At 70.2% G+C, this 1,090-nt stretch overlaps 1 protein-coding gene across 1 annotated transcript; it reads left to right on the top strand.

Moving 5' to 3' along the window:
• Positions 1-211: 211 nt before the first annotated feature.
• Positions 212-1,077, top strand: LOC113223029 (hemoglobin subunit alpha). Its single transcript, XM_026452618.1, has 3 exons — positions 212-373; positions 491-695; positions 839-1,077. Exons 1-3 carry the CDS (start codon positions 279-281, stop codon positions 965-967), a joined length of 429 nt encoding a protein of 142 aa, XP_026308403.1. The 5' UTR covers positions 212-278; the 3' UTR covers positions 968-1,077.
• The last annotated feature ends 13 nt before the right edge of the window (positions 1,078-1,090 follow it).

Below are 1,090 nucleotides of genomic sequence, written 5' to 3'. Positions count from 1 at the left end.
CCCGGCTTCCCGGCGAGCTGGATGGGCGCGAGTGGAGTGGCGGGGGGAGGGTGGAGACGTCCTGGCCCCCGCCCCGTGTGCGCCCCCAGGGGAGGCCAAGCCCGCCGCCCCGCCCCGCGGAGCCAATGAGCTCCCCCGCGGTCCGGGCCGCGCCCCGGGCTCCGCGCCAGCCAATGAGCACCGCCCTGCCGGGCGTGTCCCCGCGCCCGGAGCATAAACCCTGGCGCGCTCGCGGCCCGGCACTCTTCTGGTCCCCACAGACTCAGAAAGAACCCACCATGGTGCTGTCTCCTGCTGACAAGACCAACGTCAAGACCGCCTGGGGTAAGGTCGGCGGGCACGGTGGCGAGTATGGTGCGGAGGCCCTGGAGAGGTGAGGCTCCCTCCGCTGCTCCGACCCCGGCTCCTCGCCCGGCTTGACCCACCGGTCACCCGCAACCGTCCTGGCCCCGGACCCAAACCCCACCCCTCACTGCGCTTCTCCCCGCAGGATGTTCCTGTCCTTCCCCACCACCAAGACCTACTTCCCCCACTTCGACCTGAGCCACGGCTCTGCCCAGGTGAAGGGCCACGGCAAGAAGGTGGCCGACGCGCTGGCCACTGCCGTGGCGCACTTGGACGACATGCCCAGCGCGCTGTCCGCGCTGAGCGACCTGCACGCGCACAAGCTTCGGGTGGACCCGGTCAACTTCAAGGTGAGCGGCGGGCCGGGAGCGATCTGGGTCGAGGGGCGAGATGGCGCCTTCCTCGCAGGGCAGAGCATCCCGCGGGTTGCGGGAGGTGCAGCGCAGGCGGCGGCTGCCGGCCCTGGGCCCCACTGACCCGCTTCTCTCCACAGCTCCTGAGCCACTGCCTGCTGGTGACTCTGGCCGCTCACCACCCCGCCGAGTTCACCCCTGCGGTGCACGCCTCCCTGGACAAGTTCCTGGCTTCTGTGAGCACCGTGCTGACCTCCAAATACCGTTAAGCTGGAGCCTCGGTGGCCATGCTTCTTGCCCCTTGGGCCTCCCGCCAGGCCCTCCTCCCCTTCCTGCACCCGTACCCCCTGGTCTTTGAATAAAGTCTGAGTGGGCGGCAGCCTGTGTGTGCC

Source organism: Piliocolobus tephrosceles, unplaced genomic scaffold (assembly GCF_002776525.5).
Source record: "Piliocolobus tephrosceles isolate RC106 unplaced genomic scaffold, ASM277652v3 unscaffolded_37815, whole genome shotgun sequence".
NCBI classification, from domain to species: Eukaryota; Metazoa; Chordata; class Mammalia; order Primates; family Cercopithecidae; genus Piliocolobus; species Piliocolobus tephrosceles.
The sequence above is the reverse complement of the archived record's forward strand: the minus strand, read 5'-3'. Positions and strand labels throughout refer to the sequence as shown.

Coding starts and splice junctions, on each gene's coding strand:
- LOC113223029 (XM_026452618.1), top strand. CDS start 279: ATGGTGCTGTCTCCTGCTGACAAGACCAACGTCAAGACCGCCTGGGGT. Junction 374..490: donor GGTGCGGAGGCCCTGGAGAG/GTGAGGCTCCCT, acceptor TTCTCCCCGCAG/GATGTTCCTGTCCTTCCCCA. Junction 696..838: donor TGGACCCGGTCAACTTCAAG/GTGAGCGGCGGG, acceptor TTCTCTCCACAG/CTCCTGAGCCACTGCCTGCT.